At 34.4% G+C, this 22,805-nt stretch overlaps 1 protein-coding gene and 1 pseudogene across 2 annotated transcripts; one reads left to right on the top strand and one right to left on the bottom strand.

The window, feature by feature from the left end:
• Positions 1–2,884: 2,884 nt before the first annotated feature.
• LOC145129728 (berberine bridge enzyme-like 21 pseudogene) lies at positions 2,885–4,908 on the top strand (annotated as a pseudogene).
• Positions 4,909–19,872: 14,964 nt separating this feature from the next.
• On the bottom strand, positions 19,873–22,383 carry LOC145128984 (uncharacterized). 2 transcript variants are annotated; one of them, XM_079063750.1, is made up of 8 exons: positions 22,117–22,383; positions 21,369–21,718; positions 21,218–21,289; positions 21,029–21,096; positions 20,783–20,936; positions 20,626–20,706; positions 20,446–20,535; positions 19,873–20,348 (listed from the first exon to the last, which is right to left on the bottom strand). In XM_079063750.1, the coding sequence occupies exons 2-8, from the start codon at positions 21,615–21,617 to the stop codon at positions 20,265–20,267; spliced, it is 798 nt and encodes a 265-aa protein (XP_078919876.1). In that variant the 5' UTR covers positions 21,618–21,718; positions 22,117–22,383; the 3' UTR covers positions 19,873–20,264. The 2 variants fall into 2 exon arrangements, with proteins under 2 accessions (XP_078919876.1, XP_078919877.1); XM_079063751.1 differs by lacking the exon at positions 22,117–22,383 and adding an exon at positions 21,991–22,040.
• Between the last annotated feature and the right edge of the window lie 422 nt (positions 22,384–22,805).

Raw genomic sequence — 22,805 nt, 5'->3', positions numbered from 1 at the left:
TGGAGTTCACTCAAAATCCAAGAACAAGAAGATTTGGGACCAAAAGCTCATAAAAGGACGTAGAACTAGATCTAGAGAAATAATGAACAAGCTAGAGACTTTTTACCTTTAATAAGTCAGAATTGAGATGAAGATGATGGATCTAAGTTGAAACCACACTCACAAAGCAACACTAAGGGATCCTTTTTCCTTCAACCTTCACATAAATGGAGCTCGAGCACTCAAAACATAAAAACAGATGCTAGGGTTGGATGTGGTTCGATCTCAGAGGGTGGAGGCTGCCAAATGAGGCAGTCCTTGGAGTTAGTGCCCTTAAATAGGACAACAATCCCAAAATTAGGGTTTTAGTCCCAAAACGGCTGCCATACTATGGCCTAACGCGAATGTATGTTCCTCAATCATCGAGTGTCACGCTGTTGCACCCAAATGTCACGTTGTGGCCATGCCAAATAATTAAATAAATAGCTAAATCTCAGAAATGAATACCTAAAAAGTGGATGTTACAGGTTAGTCATTTGAAAAAAAAAACAATCCTGTAATTATAGTAGAAAACAATACCATAATTGTAGAAAAACGACATTTTAAGTGTAGAAAAGCTGCAATATAAAAAGCAAAAAATTGCACTATAAATATGAAAAACTGCACTATAAAAAGCATAAAAACTACACTTAAAATACAAAAACCACACTATAAAAATTGTAAAAACTGCACTAAAATTACAGAAAAATAAAACCATGAAAAGCTGATAAATACTTTTAAATAGAGTTGAAGCTTGAACTGTGAAAACTAATTCAAACCCTAGTAAAATAGTAAATGGGCTAAAATGATTTTTATTTTATAATTAATACTTTTATTTAATATATAAAACATAAAATATATTTTTTAATTAATTAATTTATGAAATTAATTTTTTTTGTTCGGTTTGATTTAAACTTCATGAGACCGAAACTCAAACCAAAAACTAAATTCACAATTCGGTTTGTTCTCAGGCCAAACCAAAAACCGAATTTGAATATGATTTATTTTGAAACCGATTTCAGTTCGATTTGATTTTCGGGTTTTTCGATTCCGAACCAAACAATTCCCGCCCCTACTTTTAGGTAGTTAATCACTATTATAACTCCTTGTTTCAATGTTTGGAGAGTTCTAACTTGAGTGATCCATCCTTACCTTCTTAAATCACAAAATACTAGTGAAATTCTATGATTCAAAATTTTGATGTATAAATTTTAGTTACCTGCAACCTAATTTGTTGAAGAAAATCCATTCATCTAGCTAATTTTGGGTTAAGGAAGCTTAAGGGGGTATATTGAACCCTAGCTTTGATAAATATCTCAATTGATTAACTAAATTTGAATTTGACTACTTGATTGATGTTTTGTTAATGGGGAGTGATTTGTATACAATAAATTTTTTTTCCATATACAACAATTTATGTTTTATGGAGTTGTACAATACAACAATTTAATGCACAAATTGTTGTTTATGGAAAAATTTTGTTGTGTACGAATCAATTCCTTTTGTTAATTGACATGTGAACCTAGATTTCAGAGTTTAATACAAATTATTGGAGATAAATCTGTCATTTGAGTCAATCATAGAGATAAGGAGCTTCAATGCCATTTTATAACCCTATGGTAATTCATCCGTTGATTTAGCTAAACCATGTTTGAGTAAGGATTAATTTCGCTATTATTATATATGTGAAGTTAGATTTAAATGTCTAAGTGCATATATAAGAAAGAAAAAAATAAGTTTTGAAGTTACTTATTGAATTTTGAAGCTTGAAAAAGATATTCAATGAAATATCTCTTAATTAGTTAATTTTAAAGATTTGCAATGTTAATGATGTTATTCATGCATTAATTAAGTGTTTAGAAGAAAAAAAAAGCTCTGAACTCTTATAAATAGAATTAGAGGTATTTTTTTTAGAATCAAATTGTACAAGTTTTGGAGGCTTAACGGAGGTTTTTACTTGAGTTGTGATGTCAAACAACCCCACTTGATCGAGTGGAGTCATAAAGCAATTCTACTCGATCACGTCATGACTCTGATGGCACATGAACATCTTTTTTTTTTCTTATTAATAATCCAATTCAATTTTAATTGCTTTCATTTTTTTCCATGATCTTAAGGATTATATGAAAGACTAGAAATGAAATGTTTAGGGCTAAGAACTCGCATTGGTATATATGATTAGAATGTAATTAGTTAATAATTACTTTTTTTATTTTAAATTAACTCTTAACATTCAAATATCATTCATAGTGAAGTAATCTACTTATGTCAAGTTGATGTGACCTAAACATCCAAGAATACATGTACCTATTATACATAATGTATTTTGATCTTTTGTTAATGTATATTTCTATGTGCATATACTATATGAATATATATATATATATATATATATATATATATATATATATATATATATATATATATATAATACATGTGCATTCATAAAAATGAATTTTAGAAAGTGTTTTATAAATGGGGACAATCTTCTTGTTTTTTCTAGCACACGTTTTGATCATGAACATGAACATGCACTTAAGGGACTCGTTGGGAAGAAGCATTGAAACCTAGCATACCATTTCCTCTTCTAGACAACATGGTTTCAGAAAGGACATATTGTACATTTCAATACATTCTACTCAAAAACATCGGAAATTCACAATCTTTTACACCGTTAAAGAAACTTCAAAGTTCAAAGACGACCTTCTATTTTGGAAGACACACCTCTGACCTCACAATGATCACGTAAGCTCACTTGTATAAGTTATCAATCAATAGAATTTTTTATTTTCTTTTATGTTTTTTTAATTAGCTTTCAAGCTTTCTTTGTTTCCTTACTCGTTAAGAGTGTCCGATTAAAGCAAGGCTTCTATAGAAGATAATGACTACTAGAATGAGAAAGCTTGTTTATACTTTGTACCCAACCTTTTAGCACCTTCAAATAAGATAAAAACTTGCACGTTTTTTTAACATTCGCCATGGCCGACGAGCTAAAAATATTCAACCCTTTTTATCCACTTCTAAAAATAATCATCAATCAATAATTAAGTCGTCGATTATGCTCTCCTTCGTGATCGCGCTTCTGTTTTTCTCGTTTTCCAACGCAGCCATGGATCCAGATTCAGTTTACCAGTCGTTTCTCCAATGTCTACCTTCACAGTCACCGGATTCCGCCGAGGATCTCTCCGAACTCATCTACAGCCCCACCGCGAATTCATCTTCCTACACCGCCGTCCTCCAAGCTTACATCAAAAACCAACGTTTCAACAACACCTCAACACCCAAACCCTCCGTTATCATAACTCCGACCACCGAATCCCAAGTACAAGCCGCCGTTCTTTGCGCTAAGAAACTCGGTGTCCAGATCAAGATTCGCAGCGGTGGTCATGACTACGAAGGAATCTCCTACACTTCATCCGACCCTGATTTCATCATACTCGATATGTTCAATTTCCGGCAGATCGAAGTTAATATCGCCGATGAAACTGCGGTTGTGGGAGCGGGAGCACTGTTGGGAGAGCTTTATTATAGGATTTACGAAAAGAGTAAAGTCCATGGCTTCCCAGCCGGAGTTTGTCCGACTGTCGGTGCCGGTGGACATATAAGCGGTGCTGGTTACGGCACCCTGCTTCGTAAATACGGATTGACCGTGGATCACGTGATTGATGCCCGGATTGTGGATGCTAAAGGCCAGGTTTTAGATCGGAAATCCATGGGAGAAGATCTTTTCTGGGCGATATGTGGCGGAGGCGGCGGTAGTTTTGGTGTTATATTATCCTACACCGTGAAATTAGTTCCGGTGCCGGAGGTTAATACAGTTTTCCGGCTTAAAAGAACGGTGGCAGAAAAAGCTCCAGAACTTGTTCATAAATGGCAGATGGTTATGCCAAACATCGATCATGATTTATACATCAGAATCCTGTTACAACCGGTAACTGTGAACAAAGAGAAAACCGGTCGGGCTACATTTATAGCACATTTCTTGGGTGATTCCGATAGATTAGTGGCGTTGATGAACGAAAACTTCCCGGAATTAGGTTTGAGAAAAGAAGATTGTTTTGAAGTAAGTTATATTCAATCCATACTTTTCTGGGACAACTTAGATTACAACACGACGGCGCCGGAGATCCTCCTCGATCGCCACTCCGACACTGTAAAGTTCGGAAAAAGGAAGTCCGATTACGTACAAACCCCAATCCCGGAATCTGGAATGAAGTTAATATTTAACAAACTAGCTGAACTGGGTAAAATCAGCTTGGTGTTCAACTCCTACGGCGGGATAATGAACGAGATTCCGGCGGACTCAACTCCATTCCCCCACCGCGCCGGGAACATTTTCAAAATCCAGTATTCCGTCAACTGGAATGATGCTGATCCCGAATTGGAGACAAAGTACTTGAATCAAAGCTTGGTTTTGCATGATTTCATGACGCCTTATGTGTCAAAGAATCCGAGAGGGGCGTACTTGAATTACAGGGATCTTGACATCGGCGTGATGACCGGAGACAGTTACTGTGAAGGCGAGGTGTACGGCTTGATGTACTTCATGGGGAATTTTGAAAGATTGGTGAAGGTTAAGACGGCGGTTGATCCGGATAACTTCTTCAGAAACGAACAGAGTATCCCAACTCTCGCCGGAAAGAACTCAGGCGAATCCAAGAAGACGATGAAGTGAAATAGTACACCAGTTGTCTATCATGAAGGAATTGGCTTTTGATAGCACTTCAGCTTCAAAGGATGCACTCCACGCATTATTACTTGTACTTTGGATTTATTTATAGCAAAGATCTTCTTGTATTGACTTTTGACGTGGATGATGTAACAAAGGATAAGCGATATTTTCGTTTAACACTTTCATTAACTGAGCAAAAATCAATCATTGGTTCATCATTATGTTCTTGTTTGCCTATTATTAGAAATGTTATATTTACGTTTGTGTAATATATATGTATTTTCTATATGTATTAAAATAGACAAAAGGGTGAAAACAAATGTGTATAATTTATAGCATAGTAGAGTGTATGTCGACTCTTTCAGAAAAAATAAATAACGTGTATGTTTGTAAGAAAGAAGGAACTAGGAAGATTATAGTCTATAGAGATAAGTAATATGTTGCTTTAGAGAGACACGGTTTTCATTTTTTGGAAACGAAAAATAGTAGTGAATAATGGATTGATGTATAAAATCAACCAACATACACCTTTTTTTTTTCTGTCACATCAAAAATGTTGTAGAGATAAATATATGAACGCATATGTGCTAGTTGTGTGGTCTTTCTTTAATATATTCGTAAAAAAAAGGGAAAATGACTTATATGGGTAACTATGTTTCAAAATCGTTCAAAAAATACCATTCAAGTTTGGTGTGTCCAAAAAACACCATCCAAGTAAAGCATTTGTATAAAAAACACCAAAAAAGTACATTTTTTGTTCAAATTTGACCTTTGGTAACCGGCAATTACCGGTAAAAAAATAAGTAAAGGAAAAAAAACAATAGGAAATGACTCAAAGAGGTAACTATGTTTCAAAATCGTTCAAAAAACATCATCCAAGTTTGGTATGTTCAAAAAACACCATCCAAGTAAACTTTTTGTACAAAAAACACCAACAAACTATATGTTTTGTTCAAATATTACCCACCGGTAATTGGTTCTTACAGGTTAAATGATAACTTGGCTTAACTATTATGACATGGCATAATAATGATTGACAAAACAATAAATGATATATTCCTCCTTTAAAAACTGATTTACGGTTTCTTCATGAACAAATGACTTCTTTTTCTCCTATGATTGCTCTTCTTCTTCTAAAGTGATGATCTCGAACTCAAGTCCAAAACCCTAACTCTTCACTTAAGGCAAAAAGGGCTCCTTTACCCCTGCCTGAATGGGCCTCCCTTCCCCTAAGGCCCAAATCCATAAAAAACCCAAAAAGGCATCCAAGCCCAACTACAAGGCATCTAAGGCCTAATATGGCCCAAGAACCCCCAACATGGCCTTAAGCCCAAAAAATGACCTGCTACAATCAGGTGGGCCCGATGCCTAACTTAAACAAGTCCATTCATACGCCCAACATATGTTGAAGCCTCTGCGATCTGGATTTTATGCAAGTACGCCCGGCGTACTCCTACGTACGCCCATCATACTCGGCTAGGCTCAAGAACCGCCAATCTTCTGAAGGCCATAACCCTCGGTATGGCTGTCCGATGCCTAAATTAGCTCCCGTGGATATAAAGAATGACAAAATCACACTTAGAATGAAGAAGTTATGTCCTTCGGAAGATTGGCGGTTCTTGACCCTAGCCGAGTACGTTGGGCGTACGCTAGGAGTACGCCGGGCGTACTGGCTCGACATCCGGATATGATGGGACTATGCACAGACTTGTTTAAGTTAGGCCTCGGGCCCACCTGATTGTAGCAGGTCATTTTTTGGCTAAGGCCATGTTGGGGGTTCTTGGGCCATATTAGGCCTTAGATGCCTTATAGTTGGGCTTGGATGCATTTTTGGGCTTTTTATGGATTTGGGCCTTAGGGGGAGGGAGGTCCATTGAGGCAGGGGTAAAGGAGCCCTTTTTGCCTTTAAGTTAAGAATTAGGGTTTTGGACTTGAGTTCGAGATCATCACTTTAGAAGAAGACGAGCAATCATATGAGAAGAATAAGTCATTCGTTCATTTATTGTTTTGTCAATCATTATTATGCCATGTCATAATAGTTAAGCCAAGTTATCATTTAACATATAAGAACCAGTTACCGGTGGGTAATATTTGAACAAAACATATAGTTTGTTGGTGTTTTTTGTACAAAAAGTTTACTTGGATGGTGTTTTTTGAACATACCAAACTTGGATGGTGTTTTTTGAACGATTTTGAAACATAATTACCTCTTTGAGTCATTTTCCTATTGTTTTTTTTCCGTTACTTATTTTTTACCGGTAATTGCCGGTTACCAAATGTCAAATTTGAACAAAGAATGTACTTCGTTGGTGTTTTTTGTACAAATGCTTTACTTGGATGGTGTTTTTTGGACACACCAAACTTGAATGATATTTTTTGAACGATTTTGAAACATAGTTACCCATATAAGTCATTTTCCCTAAAAAAAATGTGAAAGTTATTCTTGCTGATTTTTCCAATGATTATGTTGATACCTTTTAATGTATCCACTATTTTATCTTTTAAACTCGTTTAGTAAATATATGAATATGAATAATTAATATATATATGTAACTGATTTTTTTAGACAAAACTGCACAAATGGTCCCTGTGGTTTGCTCAAAATTGTCACGTTGGTTCAAAAAAGTTTGGACTAGTACCAGAGGTCCAAAGTTTTCATTTTGTTGCTTGTTTGGTCCAATCTGTTCTGATTTTTTTCAAAATGACGTATTTGCCCCTGTTAATATGATTTTCTCTTTTTTCTTAATTCTTTTCTTGATTTTCAGATTTAAAAAAAATAAAAAAATAAAATTAAATCTCTCTCTCTCTCTCTCATACATACGTACACAAGAACACATACATAAGTACACAAGAACACATATACCCCCTTAATCCTTCGTTTTCACATTCTTTCCTTCAATAAATCACTAGCTTCTCTTCGTTTTAGCAGAAGAAATCGATGCCAAAAACTCAGATCAATAAGGAGTGATACAAATACACTTCGATCAAACAACCCCAAAAATTTGGAGGGTGCCCTCTTTTAGTTTTTAATCGATGTTTCTTCCCCAAAAATTCACCACCGATTATGGTGTCGAAAGCTTCTGTCGATTGGTGACAATTTATGGGTAATCGGATCTCCCTTAAACCCAAAATCAAAGATTGCATCCGAGTTTAAAGTCACCCCATTCGAAACCAACCTCTGAATCTAAATTCATTATTGGATTTTGATCAAAGATTACATCTAGGTTTAAATCGTCGTCGTTGAAAACCTGCATCACCCACCTTTATGTTACCCATCAGATTTTTTTGATTGGATCAAACTTTAGTGGAGGATCCAAATCATATTGGAAAACTCGATTCTCTGTTCAACGTACAACCTTTTGAACGACATACCTCATGTTTTTCAAATCTTCTTTTTCAAGCTTCAATAATGGTGGCCATTTCCAAAAATCCACTCGAACACTTCTTCATCAAGCCCTGCAAACCAAACAACAACAAACTCGAATCAGAAGTTGTTCCTCGTTAACTATCAATAAACTCGAATTAGAAGCAAATAATTTCTTCTCTTTTCCTCTTTCTCTGAATCGGACGAACGCTAGGGTTTCCGATGATATTGATGTTAAGAAAAGAGACCGGTGAGAAGGGTGGCGGTGTTAGGGTTTCATAAAAGTGGCATTTGAAACAAATTAGAGATGATGATGTGTGAAGCAAATCAATGACGGTGGTGTAGGAATGATGATTTGAGATATAATAGATAGAGGATAGTGGAGTGGGAATCAAATTAGATCCCAGGTTTAGAGGAGGTTTGGGTTCTTCAAATGGTATCATAGGGTGAAACATTTTGACGGAGAGAGAGAGAGAGAGAGAAGAGAGATTTAATTTTTTTTTTAGTTTTTTAAATCTGAAATTAAAAAAACAATTAAGAAAAAAGAGAAAATCATATTAACAAGGGCAATTCCATCATTTTGAAAAAAAAAATCAGAACAGATTGGACCAAACAAGCAACAAAATGAAAACTTTGGACCTATGGTGCTAGTTCAAACTTTTTTGGACCAAAGTGACAATTTTGAACAAACCACAGGGACCATTTGTGCAGTTTTGTCTTTTTTTTTACAACCATTCAATGCCATAAATAATCTCATACTATTATATAGCAGAATTTAAAGTTCGCCTATTTTTTTCTGTTCTTTTTATTCATCTGTTCTTTATTTTAAGTTATTTTCCTTTCCTATTTTTATACCTCGTAACTCCTAGAGTCCTAGTTTTTGAGCTAATAAAAGTCATGCTTGCTATGAAAAAATAAATAAATAAATAAAGTAAAATAAAAAACATTTAGGTTATCTCCAATGGATTAAACTTATGGGGGAGTAATATGAAATGTCAAGTAGGACTTCAACCTGTAGAAAACTCATCAATTTGCATTGCAATTTTATTAAAGGGTGAATGACCATTCAATTCTACACACTCTCTCATCTATATTATATTCAACTTTATTCTATTAAAGTCTCATACAACTCCCATTATGGATCGTCTTACTTTCATGTGAATATTAATCATACCATATATATATATATATATATATATATATATATATATATATATATATATATATATATATATATTGAACCGGCAAATACTATATATAATCTACTCCTAAACTAAAACCTAAATTCACCTACGTCCACGACGGGACTTGAACCCTCGACTTCAAGGAGGGAGGGCACCACCTGATACCGTTGGGAAATTACGAATTGGTTTCCATGCTTGCAACTCCACCAAACTTTATTTATTTTGACGGATATATCTAATTTTTTTTCTTATTAGAACAAATTACTGAAATGGTCCATGTGATTAGCAAAGATCTCATGTTTGTTCCCTAATATTTCTTTTGCACTTAGACCGTCCCTAGCATATCATTTTGTTGCGTTTTTACTTTTTAGTCTCTTGTAGAGATTAAAAGACTATCTTTTCATTTGTATTATCTTTTTCATATTGGTTATTGTTTATTAAGTTCATGGTGGTTCACGGTTGCGATCTGGTGGTTCCGGTAGCTGCGATCTGGTTATGGTGGTGGGTGGCTAAGTTCCAGAGGTGAGATTGAGAGAGTGAGAGTTAAGGGGAGAGATGAGAGGTTCGGTATGGTTCGGGAGTGGGACCTATGTCTATTAATTATTTAGTTTATTTTGTAATAATTAATAAACAATAAAAAATCTGAAAAAGAAAATACAAAGGACAAGATAGTCTTTTTATCTCTACAAGGGACTAAAAACGCAACAAATGATATGTTATGTACGGTCTAAGTACAAAAGAAAAGTTAAGATCAAACGTGAAATCTTTACAAACCACAGGGACCATTTCAGTAATTTGTTCTTATCATCTACACTAAGCTTTTTTTTTAACCTAGTTAATCTTATTTTCTTGCTCATTCCTTATTCCTTCTACTATTGGCATTTGTTTTTTCTTTTCTCTTTTTTAGTTATAAACACCTTAACAATAAAAAAAACATATAAAATATATAGAGCGACTTCAATAATAAAACAAAACCATAAAAGTTTCTTATATAAAACCCCAAAAATAACTTAAATTAGATAAATTATTAAACTACCGCTTAATAAAAATTTTCAACTTCATACTAATGAATTTCAAATCATAATAAAAGATTGTCCGACAATAAATAGTCAAACTAGGGGTGGGTATTTAGATCGGACCAGATTGGCTTTTGGACTGGACCGGTTTTGAAGAATATTGTGGACTGTGGATCAGACCAGGTGAGGCTTACTGGGTCCAGGTCCAGATCCGGTTTTCTGGTTCTTGGACACGGTTGGACCGATACAACTTACATGCATATTGTACAAGTCTTTAAAATGCATTTTTGAGTTTGATAAAGCTCGTTAAAACGAATATGTTGTTGGGTTTGATACATTACAACTCGTTAAAAATGAATACGATTTTGGGTTTGATATGATACAACTCATAAAAATGAATACATTTTCATTTCTTGTACCCATTGAATCGGTCAAACTTTGATTGTATATACCATTTGTTTGAACTTTGAATCAAATAAGTTAATGATTTTATCATATTTCATGTATAACTAATCTAACTTTATCTATAATATTATAACTTGAAATTTAATTTTCCAAATAAAAGCACCTAACATATAAATCAAGTTCACTAACAAAAGTTAACATATTAACACAAACATACAAAAGTAATTACCGGAACTAAGAAAATCCAACTAACAATGTAACATCCCAAAAATCAGAGTCAAATTTTTCATTTTTCAAAAACAACCCAATGACCATAATTGTTTACAAAACATTGTTTCAATAGTGTTAATCAATAATCAGAGTATCCCAAAATCCAAATAACATAAAATCCGAAGGATGTGCACGATCACGCCTTCGCCTTGCCACGATCATCTGAAGTACCTGACACAATAAACCGAAACTATAAGTCAAAGCTTAGTGAGTTCCCCCAAAGTACCACCACACAAACATATAACCAAACATATATCAGGTCCATAACCTCCTGGTTGGATTACCCCCGACCCACAACATTTCGGTTGGAATGCCCCGGCTCATAACCTTTCGGTTGACTTGCCAATACATACTGGGTCCACAACCTTTCGGTTGGATTACCCCTGGCCCACAACCTTTCGGTTGGAATGCCCCAGCCCACAACCTTTCGGTTGGAATGCCCCGGTCTATTGACTGACAGCACAAAGCAGCAAAGTCTCAACCCCACCATACCATGTCGACATATGCATAACAAATAACAGATATTCATCAAACAGATAATCGTATAACTAGTCATCAGACAAACATGCATATCTACATATCACTACAGCATAGCAACATCCTATATATCAGAATACAGATCTAACAGATCACTACAACATGGAAACATCCTCTAAACCAGGATACATAACTCAGTAGGCCGACATTGGTGCCTTCGACCCACAAGTACAGTGAGGAAAACTCAACTCCCAGTCTGAAAGATCGCTGAACAGGACACCGCTCCGACTATCAGCTCTACCGGTCACCTATTCATTGAAACATGACAAACTTAACTTATAATCAAAGTACCTAAAATACCCTTAGGTAAACCTTGGTCAAACCATGTTCAATCGTCAAAAGTGAATCTGAGTCAACTCAGTGGAGTACGTTAGGCGTACTCAGCCTGTACACAGGGTGTACTCGAGCTTGATCAGAAAACATGGTGTTGACTGTGTACGTGCAGTGTACCATTTGGTACGCCCAGTGTATTCGACTGCTTCTTCTCCCTTCTATTAAGAGCTTAATACTTTAAGCTCTTTCGTCCAAATTCCAGATCTAGTCCTCAAATGTTGTCCTTAACCATAAAGCTTCCAACTTTATGGTCTTACATGACTATTAAGTGCTCAATACCAAGATCACATTTTTATGCTTCTAAATACATCAAAACGTCTGAAAGGACAGCTTATATGAATTAGAGTAACCCATACTCATAATACCAAACTTATGGAACCAAAATCACACAAATCCATGGCTAGACAAGATTTAATCAATACTTTATCAAGTTCAGAGCTTTTTACCTTCAAATGGTGTCAAATGATGATATGAATCTAAATCCAAAGTGTTCCACTATTCTAAGATGATCTCCTCATCTTTCTTCCTCCTTCAAGATCACCAAAACACACACAAATGGCTCAAGATTCTCTTTAAAGGATTAGGGTTTGCAAAGGGTCAAATGGGGCTTGGAGGCTGATGAAAGAAAGAAGTCTTGAGAGTTAAGGATGTTTAAATATGGTCCAAACCCTAAAAATTATGGTTTGGGATCCTGCCACGTACGCCCTGCGTATGCAATGTACGTCGAGCGTACGCGTACTTCGCCCAAAAATTACAGAAATGCCACTATGGGCCATTTGCAACCAATTCTCACACACAATGATTAGAAATGTAATTTACCTGAATTATGAATGTTATAAACAAATACGTATGTAACTCGTTATCCATTGGATCCGAGTTGCTACCTCCCATACTAAGAAAATCATCGAAAAAATTGTTATCATCATCATAATCAATGACTATTTGACTCGCTTCTTGTTGAGAAGATCCACCATTATTAAATTGTTCGAAGTAGGTCATAAATAAATTATCCATCCTATTCTCAACCTCTCGGACCATTTGACGTCCTTTTATGTCTATGCCCGCGAGGGTCAATGACGGTTCTATGTACCCGATCATTTTTTTTAAATGCATGTAGCAAAAAAGGTGATTTGGTGGTAGGATCAAACAAATCCGTAAAGTACATAAAATCATTCATCTTGTTGTAGGCACCCCAATACTTTTCATATTTCGTCTTCATCTCCTTCACCATTTCGAGAAACAGTGGTTTTGTTGACCACTTTCTTAGATGTATGTCCACATCTAAGACTTGATTTACCAAAGGTTTTGATGTAGCTGAAACAAGCTCTGTTTTGCCTTGAATTTTTAAAAGAACTTCACCATATACGTTACAATTTCAAAGTCATAATTTTCTGATACTTTACCGAGATCCCTTTCATATGATTTATCTGTCAAAGATACATAAAATTAAGAATTATAGTCTAAAATAATAGTTGAAAATCTGAAATATTTCAGCTTTGATATCTCAACTTTGAATGATTGTAACTCATTGAATATAGCACCAAAAACTGCAAAATTATAGTCTAAATTCATCTACAGACTCTAAATTACATGTTGGAAAAAAGCGCATGTCAATCCAACTTAAAACGAACAAGACATTCTTGTTTAAAGAATTTCACATAATACAAAATTTAAATTTCTTGTTGAGAAACTGAAATATTTTAGCTTTGATATGCCAACTTTGAAGGATTGTATCTCGTTTAATATAACACCAAAAACAAATAAATTTTAGTCTAAATTCATCCACAAACTCTAAATTACACATTAGATAAAACCGCATATCAATTCAACTTAAAACGAATGAGATATGATTGTTTAAAGAATTCCACAAAATGTATATCTTTCTAATTCGTCGTCGTCGTACATACATGTTATGGGTGAAACCGAGAAAGGACACAATAGGTATTCCATATTCGGTCAAACCGTCAATATGTAGGGATAACTAGAAAATATATTCGAAAAGATTTTTAATCAGGTCCAAAACCGATTTTTACCCGGAACCGGCCGGACCGGACCGATTTTGATCAAATCCTAGAACCGAGAACCAGCCTGGGGATCCAAAAAAAGGTTTGTTTGGTCCATTCTGGTCTGATCCACAGGTCCAAATGCTCACCCCTAAGTCAAACTAATGTATGTTAAATACTCAAACTACTAATATGTCATATCATTATTTGAAAAAAATAGATATGCATTTAAATCAAGTAAGTTATTTTAATGACTCATATAACTAATATTATGATAAACTTCATCGTTCATTTGGAAGAGCTTATCAATTCCACAGTTTGAGTTCTGATACAACCGAAAGTGTGTCCGAACCCTCAAACCAAGGCTCTGATACTAACTTGTAACGTCCCAAATATAGAGGTAAAAATTTTCATTTTAAAAATCATCAATCCATACATCAAGTGTCTCAAAATCAATCACAATACAATGTATCAAAATCATCAGAGTAAAATAGTAGTCAATGCGAAATCATAAGGGGATGTTGTACAATCACGACGGGCCCTCCCCTTTCGAATCGGGAGTACCTAAAACATAGCCCAATATCGAGAAGCCCACATATTCGAAGCCCACTGCTGAGTACGCAAGGCGTACTCAGCTCGTACGCTCAGCGTACTTTCTTAAGGGCTTGTACGCGCAGCGTACCTGCTTGTACGCACAGTGTACTCCACCCTCTTAACCAACTTTGTCATTCAACTCTTAAACAGTTAAGACTTCACTCCAACACTTAGATCTGACTTCCTTAAGGTGTTTTATCACGTAAAGTTGCCAACTTTATGTACATGCATGGCTTAATGAGGCTTTTAGAGCTCAAAAGAGCTTAACAAATGACTTAACGCATGCATGAGACCACAAATGCCATAAAGCTTGCATTTTTATGGACAAAGAGACCTAAAGGACCCTAGATCTACCATCAATCACTTTTGGAGTGAATCAAGAGGCTCAACAACCCAACCATGGACTCAAAAAGTACAAAAATGGCACCAAACTAGATCTAGCAACATAGATTAGCAAGATGGAAGCTTTTTACCTCACATGGGAAGCAAATGAAGAACAAATCTCATATCTTCAAGCTCCAAGCACAACTCCAAGTGGTTTACTTCTTATTCTCCTTCACAAGCACCCAAAAATCACACTTTAAGGATCAAACTCTCAAGATCTCACTTAGGGTTCGATTTTCAAGACAAATGGAATGGAGGCTATCTAAACATAACCTAGTGAGGTTATCACAAGGTTTAAATAGGGTGCAACACCCTAAAATTAGGGTTTCATTAATCCATGTGTACGTCGTGCGTACTCCACGTATGCCCAGTATACGTGGTCCAAGGTCGCGATCCAAATCTGGGCTAGTACGCTAAGCGTACCACCCTGTACGCCCCGCGTACCAGCTCAAGGACCAAAATGCAAAATTTTTAATAAGGATGGATTACATATGAAACTTACAAATTTTCCAAGTGTTACATCTTATTTCTAATTAAGATGTTTTATTCTTAATTTTTATGGTTTCTAGCAACAAAAATTATAGGTGATGCTTAAGAAGCTAAAGTTGATTATTATGTCTTGCAAGAAAATTTGAATATGAGTTCATTTTGGTAGAATCCTTCGATCTCGATCCGATCTTACAATCGCGATCTTGCAAAACGTAAAACGATCTTAGGTAAGATCTCGATTTTGACAGCCTTACTACCATTATGAAAAATACTTTCTCAAAATATTAAGTAATAACTAATGGATGCTATATCTATTATCAGTAGGCACATAGGCCATAAGTCGTTATACTTAGTTTCCTTCTTCCCAATTTATATTTCTTTCTTTCCCTCTCTATCTATCTTTCTCTTTTATATCCCTCTGTTTCCTTCTTCCCAATTTCTATTTCTTTCTTTCCCTCTCATGATCTATCTTTCTCTTTTCTTTCTTTTCCCAACATGTTTTTAATATTTAGGGATAAGCATCTCGTAGGTTTAATGTAAGTAGAAATAATCTTTTATTTGGGAAGAGTAGTTTAGTAATATTATATGGTATTTTGATTTCTAAATAAGTTTTTTAATATTGAATTAATTTAATTATAACTAAAATATAATCTTGGACATAGATGTAAAATTTATAGTTTTAGATATGTTGTTTTAAAATTTATAAGGATATTGACGTAATATTAAAGGTTTATAAGGATATAAATGAAGTTTTTGACATTAAATTATTGTGAAAAAAATACCTCCATATATTACTTTTTATAAATTTATTAAACAGCTTTGAAGGGTAAAATAATCCATACTTTAATTAATCAGTAGAAATATCAAAGTAACCCTTAAAAAAGTCAGCATCTTTTCTAAAACGAGTGAACCGTCTTAATGAAAGTGATTGTAACATCTTCAGTTTGGAGATAGATGTTTAATACATCAAGTGTGGAGTTGCCATTAAAAAGGATAGGTTTAGAAATGAATTGATGGACCATGTATTAAGAATAAGGATACTCACAAAAATGACAGCATGATTATGGAGAATAAAAAAATTAACTAATTTTATTGAATTAACTGAATTAAATATCAGGTCCAAAACATTGCATTTTAGATACACCAATTTTGTTTCAATAAAAAAAATTAACTAATTTTATTGAATTAACTGAACAGGTCCAAAACATTGCATTTTAGATACACCAATTTCTTTCAACACGTCATAAGAATCGTGTATTTTAGACTTTAGTTATATGACACATATGGGGAAACATATATTTCAGACTTCAGTTATCTGATACATTAAATATCACATTTTCGAACATTCCATAGTATGCATACATTTTAGACTTTAGTTATTTGACATATTCCAAACTACATATATTCTGAAAAAAATTGCATTTGAAGGTTTTTCATTATACATGGGTTTAAACAATCTCCAAATCACCTTTTTCAAATATCCATATTATACATGGGTTTAAAGAGTCTCCAAATCATGTTTGACAAACATATGTGGAGAAAATCGGTCTGATAAAAACATGTTTGACAGACATATTTGTATGGTGCCGGGAGATTTCAAGTATGTAATTTATTCAATGTTACAATAACTCTAAATGGAGAGTATGAAACACAAGACAGAAGTGAAAATGAGTATATTTATTTGCACGTAATAAATGATTATCAAAATTTGTTGATGGTGATTAGTGAGCCGTTGGAAACCTATGAAGGTATACCGGTGTAACGACCCAATGTTTCCAATCTTGTCACCAAGGTTAGCTCTGTTATGTTTTCCGTTAAATCATCATTTTATCTTGTTTTAGTCAAGTTATGGGGACCAAAAGTGTAAGAAAACAATCATTGATCATGTATATGGGTCATGGGGTTATTTTCTCACACTTTGAGGGTCTAGTTTGTAACTTGTGTTGTATTTAAGGATACCTAACCCTAAAATCCAGGAATTCATTCCATTTGCAACCACCAAGTACTTTTAAAGAGAGTTCATGAGAGAACTTTCATATTTGGAGTTGTGAAGAAGATCCTACCCTTTTTGGTGGAGTTTTGGATTGAATTTCTTAGATTGCTTCCTTTTAATCTAATCTATGAAGTTTCTCGATTCCATAGAAGGTATAAATCGTTTTCTTCGAGTTCTTTGTTCTCCTTCTACGTTACACTCATGAAGGAACTTTGGATGATGCAAAAAATTGTGGTTCAAGAGTGTTGATTGGTCTAATTAGTGTTCTAATCAATTAAATAATCATATTTAATCTTAATTCGTTTTTATTTTCTTATTTGATAACTAGACAGCTTCTAGAATTCAAGCTTAAACTCTAAATTTAAAAATTCATTATTTCAAAATTTAAAAAATCTGTATTTTAAAAAAAATTAACAATCCCACCATTTTCTCCTATTTCCCAAACTAACTCATATTACAATTACCCATTTACCCTTATATTTTATTAATCCAATTTTTAATAAGATTTATTTATCGACTTGCCAAATATATCTTAATTAACTTAATTAAATAAAATGATTGGCTGAGAATTGTTCTCACAATTCTCATTTTATTTTTTTGTCCATCCGCATTATATTTAAAGTAAAAAAGCAACACTCGGTGACATAACGTTTTTTCATAGAAATTTCTCATACATCATAACTTATTAGTACTAATTCTATGTGTTTTGTGGTTTTCCAAGGACTCAAGGCCTTTAACGAAAGGTTGATTAAATGTGGGACTTTTTGTTTGATGTTCGGAAAATAGAAGCTATCCTAACTTGTTTCGTAGTTCGTTGACAACATGTGTAATTGTGTTTGAGTTTTTGGTCGGTGTCAACATCACTTATATCACCATTAGTTTGTATATAATCTCAATTTTTGCCTTCAAGAGCCATGTTTTTCCTATTTTATCATATTAAACTTGATAGTCGTTGCCATTTTAAATTCAAAAGACTCGATAAGATCAATGTCACTCCGAGCAATAGTCACCTCATATTCAACATCACTCAGGTATGGTTGCTTACCTCGATGCACCTTAGAACTTCTTCTTTTTACGATTATTTTGTTTTAATCTTAATCCTTCATAGCGGTACAAATATTCGTTATGATAGGTATTTTTGTATTTTTTTTTAAGCCTCCTTCCATCCGATCTTGATTAATGTGATCTCTTTTTTGTGATTGTTTTCATCTTTCTCATCTCAAAGATAAATCAAAAAAAGCTAAATACCAAATAAAACCCTAAATGCCCACCGGGCTGCAAAATTGCTCAAGCAAGGGTTGATTTTTTTTTTGGACAAAAAACAACACCTATATCCAAAGTACCAAAACAAAATAAAAGGCCTAACCAACAAGTACGTAGAATAATACTTCCCAGTCATAGGCCTTCACATTAGTTGAATACTTCCCTCTAATGATCAAGCACGACTCCATCATGCAATCAATCCACATATCCTTCTCCAATTTGCCATCTTCCAATTTGCCATCTTCCAATATCATCCGTCTAACACACGACATTCCCAAGATCCAAATATTTTTGTAGAATCTTTAGCTCATTTTCCATCCATCCTTAGTCCATACATAAGCAATGGATCACAACCACCATTCCATCCTCCCATTCTGATAAACCGTCGCTGTAAGAGCCAATTTTCTGATTGTGTTGCCAATATTCTTTGACTTTAAACTCCTTTGAAGGTATTCAACGAACGAAAACCTATCAAAGATTATTTCTTTAATTCCCATAAACTCAACAATAGTTTTCCAAGCATCACTTAAGAAACTATAATCGAAATACAAACGACTGAATGAGGATTTGAATCGGCTTTCAAAGAAATGGCATGCCATTTCATCATAGCATTTTAAAATTTTAAATCGGGATGACTTTTTAATTTCCGTAAGACTACCAACCCAAGATGAAACTATAGCTTGGAATGTTCAGTTTGAACCGAACCAAATCAGTCAAACAACTTTACGTCTCATATCTCTTAATCACGCCAAATTAATAACAAAAGGGACTAATTTGCCCTTACGGTTGCACCACATGATTTTTATCTTCTATGTTATAATGAAGTTTCGGAATGTTAGTAGACCAAAGTTAGCGGAATGACCAAAATCCAAAACCTGACATCTTCGACCAAGCATTCACTTCATATCCGGCTTCCATGATTTCTCTTCTCAACAAGATTTTGCACAACGGGATGCCAAACCACCAATAGACTAGACTTTAATCTAATATCCCAAAAATTTCACCCTCAAAGATTCATATTATCTCACCCACTATACCACAATGAGTTCTTTCCTTAGATTGTTTTCCAAATGTGAGAAAATAAAAGGGCAGTATTCCATTTTTCCTAAGCATTTAACGTCTAGATCTCCACATCCTTTAGCTTACAAATGCTAGACAATGCCATTTTAGCTTTTTAAGTTTTTATGTGTGCATATCTCCACAACACCACAAGAGCCCACACAAACGTTTTTTCAATTTCCTTGATGTTAGTAGATTTAGGTATTAAGGACATCGAAGCCCAATACACATGGGTTGATTTGATTTTAGGATTTAGGGTTTCTTGAACATCAACATCAGGTAAAAGAATTGGAAGGAATATTAGTCATTTTACATAGACTCATCAATAGTTCAACCATCAACTTCAAATTTGCCATATTGTAATTTACCCTTATATACGCGATGTGGTGTTCTAATTCTAAACAAGTTCCCACCATGTCTAATACCAAGAACCACTTACATATAGAAACCTGAATTAACAAACTACACATCAAGATTTCTTCTAAAAAAGGCGATTCTTCAAGCTTTTGAGATCTAACTTTAAAGGGTGTACACGTGCAACAAACCCATAAATAACAAGTTCCCCTTGTTCTAGTTAGAGCACCACTTTCAACTTTCAAGAAGACACTTCCTTCACAAATCACATGGTTTGACCTCTTGAGTCTTGTTGACCATGGATACTTCAAATGGACCCAAACCCATCAATCAACACCACCACCTTGCATTGATGTTGCACCAGCTTCCTCATCATCAGAAGAAAAAGACGATGATGACCCATTTGACACCTGAAAAAGACGATATTGACCCATTAGACACCCAATCATGGCCCGGTAGAGCCCAATCCAACGGCTAAAAAATGCAAGACATGATAAAGCTACTCACCAAGTGGCGCCGCCTATGTACCAATGCTGACATGGCTCTTAGGATTAGATAGATTGGTAAAATGATTCCAGAAGTTCTTATGAGTAACAACTGTATAAAAAAAAACGAGGAACCCATGATTACATAACTTTATACAATGACAAAAACAAAATCTGAATAAAATTCGTTACTATTTCATACCAGAAACACCGGTAAAGAGTAATTTGCCCCTCCATTAGCAAATATAGGTAACGTGTTACGCAAAATCAAGACAATCATGAACTGTATACAAAAAAAAATGTTACAAAAAGTGTACAAATTGAAAATGGTTATATGGTTGTATAGGGAGAAAGATTACAATGATAGCAACTGAACGAAAACACAAAATGCTTCTAGCAGTGGAATCTGCGTACTCGTCATATTCCTGATCGAGTAAATTATGATCAGAAGAAACGACTGTAATTATTCGAGTCTCATCGTTCATATCCCTTCTCGCAATTTGCCAATGCCCCCTGAGAAAAAAAAGTTTAAGGACAAATTTGGATTATACCATGAATCGAAATCGGATTTTGCGTAGATTTGACCTCAAAAAGTCAAAATTCACCTTATATTTGCCGGAATGACGCCCAATCGGAATACGGGAGGTGGTGCTGTATACCCTGGCTTGAATTGCTGCGATTAGTCATATCAAAAAGATGATTATTTGATGGAAGTTTGTGTATATATTTGGAAATTAGTGGAATATGAGAAGGATTTGAAAGGATTTAAAGGTGGAAAAAAGATGAAATCTGACCTGGTGGCATATTTCGCAAATGGTATCACCCTTTTCGTTACACCATCGTTGAACACATTTGCGATGAGCATACTACAAAAATTAAAACTGGATATATTCATAATTCTCATATGCTTAAAAGTTAAAATCACTTGTTGCAGAATAAACTAACCTTCAAGCTACCACAACAAGAGCAAGGAGTCTCCATATTCGAATCAAAATCCTCATCCTGACAAATTCTGCATTCCACCATTTTTCTAGGAGTGAAAGGAGTTTCAGGATGATCCATATGAGAAGAACAATCGATCATGGTGTCGATGGCGGGAGATAAAGGGTATGAAGGGTTTCTGCTTTCGATTGCAGCTTCTAAAGTGGACTCGGTGAGTAACCGATCAACCAGAAACACGAAATGATCGCCCATTTTTTTACAATAAGAATCGATTTCAGTATCTTGGTGAGAGAAATCAACTGGGAATTCCACAAATTGAAGAAATTTAAATGCTTTGACTCCTGTAAGTAATTCTGGACATAAACAAAACACGAATCAGCTTTGCTTGTGAAGCTTCTTTAAAATTAACAAAACCCCTTTTAGGATTGGAATCAAAACATTATTCTAATTAACGGGAAAGGGAAAAAAGGTTAGTACCCTTCATATCTAAAAAGGAATAAGTTTTCTTTTTGTCAATCAAAAAACGAAGCAGATGCTATACAAGAACTTCAATTAGACAAAACCCAAAATGGGAAAAAGTGATTAGATGATAGGAACAAGCAAAACAACATCAAAAAAGATTTACCCAGATGATCAGAAAGGTAATATCGCTTTCTATGAAAGAACACAAAGATGAAGGCATATGAAGAGAGGTATAAAAAGAATATAAGACAAACTGGAAAGCGAAAAGAAGAAGAAAGAGAAAGCTTACAAGAAGGAGATCGGATATGTTTAAAGCGAAGAAATTTCTCAATCACTTTCACTTGTAGAAATCTATTTTTGCAACCCTAAATTTGCAGAATCATATCAATTCCTTCGTTCGTTTGTTCGTTCAAATTCGTGTTTTTTTTTTCTCTCGAAATTTCCCTCTTTCTCTTCTTGATAACATGGCTTCAGCCATTTTTATACTAATCCACTAAATTAATTTTCATTTTAAAAAAGAATCATTGTTTCCACATACATACTACGTGATCGAGTGTATAAACTGTATTAGAGGATTTTCTATTTTTTTTTCTAGAACTTTTTCTTTAAATTCAGTTTTTTGTTCGAAGAAATCATCGCAAGACACGTACACTGGATTCCTCATTCTCTTTGCACGCCACGTGTCTTTTTCAATGACTATTTTTCGAGGTGAAATATTCTAAGAGATGAGTAATGTGTATTTTATTTATTAATGTTTTGGTATGTAAATTTATAAAATATACAATTAAATTAATATAAAATCTTGTAATACGTTATCATAATTCATGAATGTTGGATGATATTTTATCATGCATTTTAACTATATATAACATGGAGGTTGTGTGGGTGAGAGGTTTGGCATGCAAATGAGACTTCTTTTGACTATGATTAATTATTATTGGATTATTGTTTTTATTATAAGCTTCTTTAAAATTTAGT

The sequence above is a fragment of the Lactuca virosa genome, chromosome 8 (assembly GCF_052849685.1).
Source record: "Lactuca virosa cultivar CGN04683 chromosome 8, Lactuca_virosa_CGN04683_v6, whole genome shotgun sequence".
NCBI lineage: Eukaryota > Viridiplantae > Streptophyta > Magnoliopsida > Asterales > Asteraceae > Lactuca > Lactuca virosa.
Note: the sequence above shows the minus strand (reverse complement) of the source record. Positions and strands in the feature narration are given on the sequence as shown.

Bases quoted from the DNA above. Each gene is read 5' to 3' on its own strand.
- LOC145128984 (XM_079063750.1), bottom strand. From the start codon at position 21,617: ATGGGCGATCATTTCGTGTTTCTGGTTGATCGGTTACTCACCGAGTCC. The intron at 21,290-21,368 runs GTTAGTTTATTC...TAATTTTTGTAG, and splicing joins CTTGTTGTGGTAGCTTGAAG to TATGCTCATCGCAAATGTGT. The intron at 20,707-20,782 runs GTAATCTTTCTC...TTTTGTATACAG, and splicing joins TTCGTTCAGTTGCTATCATT to TTCATGATTGTCTTGATTTT.